The following is a 2,096-nucleotide window of genomic DNA, read 5'->3' on the forward strand; positions in this document are numbered from 1 at the left end:
TGAAGAGGGTATAAATTTATGGAGTTAAAATCTTTATTTTTTAAGAAACAACATTAATAGTATAAGTGCATCTACGATCTAATAACAAAGACTTTCATACCCGTCTAATCACTTGGCGCGTCAACTACACCTACGGATGTTGTCACAAACTTTTTTAAACAACCATTTACATCGCACAAACCTCCTTATATTTTCACATTATCACTTACTTTCACATTAATTTCACATAACCAACTTATTCATTTTAATAGCGCAAACACCTTCACAACTTGTCCGGCCATAATGTCACTTGACGGGTACTTAACTAAATCTGAAGGTACATATCCAGCTTCTAAAAGAACATCCTGGTCAACGTTATACAATTATAATTTATTACTAATTAAATGGTAATATAAGATAGTAAAACCTTACCGTGACATTATTCTTGAGATACACTTCAAGGGTTGTCAGGAAATACTCATATTCATCCCTTGTTACCGGAGCGGCACACGTACCATATTTCTCTGCAAATAAAGTGAAATAGTAAGATTATATTTCAGCTCCTTCAGCAAAGCAATAATATTAATAGAATCAAATACTTACCCCACTGATAACCAAACACGGCCCGTCCCGGCCCGATCGAGTATGAGACAACAAAGGGATCAAGTCTAGTTAGTTTCTAATTTTAGGTATGATAGGTCGCAAAAATTAAACAAAATCATATATAGCTAAAATATATCCAATATCCACCTGATGAGCCCAATACCGATTCTTTTTGCCATGGCATGATGATATATTATTGCAACTTAGTATCGGCCAATATATTGACAAGGCACCAACCAATGATGAAATCTACATATTCGAACAAAAAATATGTTAGTGCATGTATGGTTACTGATTATATAAATAATTATCAAAGCCATTAATATAAAAAATAGGAGAGGGCTACTATACAATAATCGTTTATCGTACATTAGGTCTGCGAATTACGCTCAATGTATATACAAATTACGCTCAAGGTTAAAATTCAATTAGGTTCAAATCCATATATGTTTTCATAATTACGCTCAAGCTTTTTCATTAAGAACAAGGCAAATATTGATCGATTGACGATCAAGTTCTGTTTTTTTATAGGCTGATGATTAATTGGATATTGATTAACAATTTCGATATAATGTGATGTGATTTCATGGATGTAGGTTGTCTTGTACGTAAATTATGATAAGGCATTATTGTGGTGGATTGCTTACCTAATTAAATATGATACTTATCATAGCGGTGATTATGTGAAAACAGGTTGGATGATAACGAATTGAAAACTTGAAAATATTACAAAGCGTATTTAGTAAAATATTTACAGATTTTGTTATGCTATTGGTAGTATGTAAGTAGCATGAAATAAACATCTCCTCTATCCCAAAGGATATATATTGTATCAAAATAATACAGTACCTCTTTTTCATCAAAAGCGTTATTGGTACAACATGATAGCCATGTCCCATCCTCGTTACTTGGCCATAGTCCATCTACGACACGGCATAGAGGTTACTCACGTGTTTGTTATTTAAATGAATATAGAAAGTTTGTATAGACAACTTACGGATTGTGAATCCTGGTGGAGAATTTGCTCTGAAAAACATAAAAAATGAATGAATTTTTCATGATCGTATTCAGAGTACAACTTTGGAAAATAAATAAGAATATATGTCTGCTTAAATGACTTAAGATAAATGAACCAATATATGCTTAATATTACCCTGGGCAACAACCATTTTGAGGACAACATTTAGTTGAATGCGTTGAGCAGAAAGTTGCGGGCCATTGGAGAGACAACATGAAGTAATCAAACCCCGCTTCTTCAGTGGTTGTTGCTCCTCGGTCACCACTGACCGCTAACAATCCGGAAAGTAGAATTGAGAGGGGATCACCATGGTCGGAAATGAAGCCATTGCTGTTATTGGATCTAGTTATCTGTGTGTGCCAGATTTTTGAGTAAGGAGATGAGGCAGTCGTTGGTATTTATAGAATAGCAAGATCACGAAAACAAATATACTTAATTTAAGGAAAAAGATAGATAAGAGTGTTTCAAAACCATTGAATTTAATAATCCAAATCTA

General features: G+C 33.5%; 1 protein-coding gene across 1 annotated transcript; it reads right to left on the reverse strand.

The window, feature by feature from the left end:
- Window positions 1-239: 239 nt before the first annotated feature.
- LOC143637393 (ribonuclease 2-like) lies at window positions 240-1,894 on the reverse strand. The gene is made up of 7 exons (XM_077104790.1): window positions 1,736-1,894; window positions 1,580-1,608; window positions 1,432-1,505; window positions 730-831; window positions 583-658; window positions 412-503; window positions 240-344 (listed from the first exon to the last, which is right to left on the reverse strand). Exons 1-7 carry the CDS (start codon window positions 1,813-1,815, stop codon window positions 240-242), a joined length of 558 nt encoding a protein of 185 aa, XP_076960905.1. The 5' UTR covers window positions 1,816-1,894.
- Window positions 1,895-2,096: the final 202 nt, after the last annotated feature.

Source organism: Bidens hawaiensis, unplaced genomic scaffold (genome assembly GCF_021521415.1).
Source record: "Bidens hawaiensis isolate Kalapana, Puna unplaced genomic scaffold, B.hawaiensis_p1.1 tig00008259_1, whole genome shotgun sequence".
NCBI classification, from domain to species: domain Eukaryota; kingdom Viridiplantae; phylum Streptophyta; class Magnoliopsida; order Asterales; family Asteraceae; genus Bidens; species Bidens hawaiensis.

Bases quoted from the DNA above. Each gene is read 5' to 3' on its own strand.
- LOC143637393 (XM_077104790.1), bottom strand. From the start codon at position 1,815: ATGTTGTCTCTCCAATGGCCCGCAACTTTCTGCTCAACGCATTCAACT. The intron at 1,506-1,579 runs GTAAGTTGTCTA...GCCGTGTCGTAG, and splicing joins TCCACCAGGATTCACAATCC to ATGGACTATGGCCAAGTAAC. The intron at 504-582 runs GTAAGTATTTGA...CTTTATTTGCAG, and splicing joins CGTGTTTGGTTATCAGTGGG to AGAAATATGGTACGTGTGCC.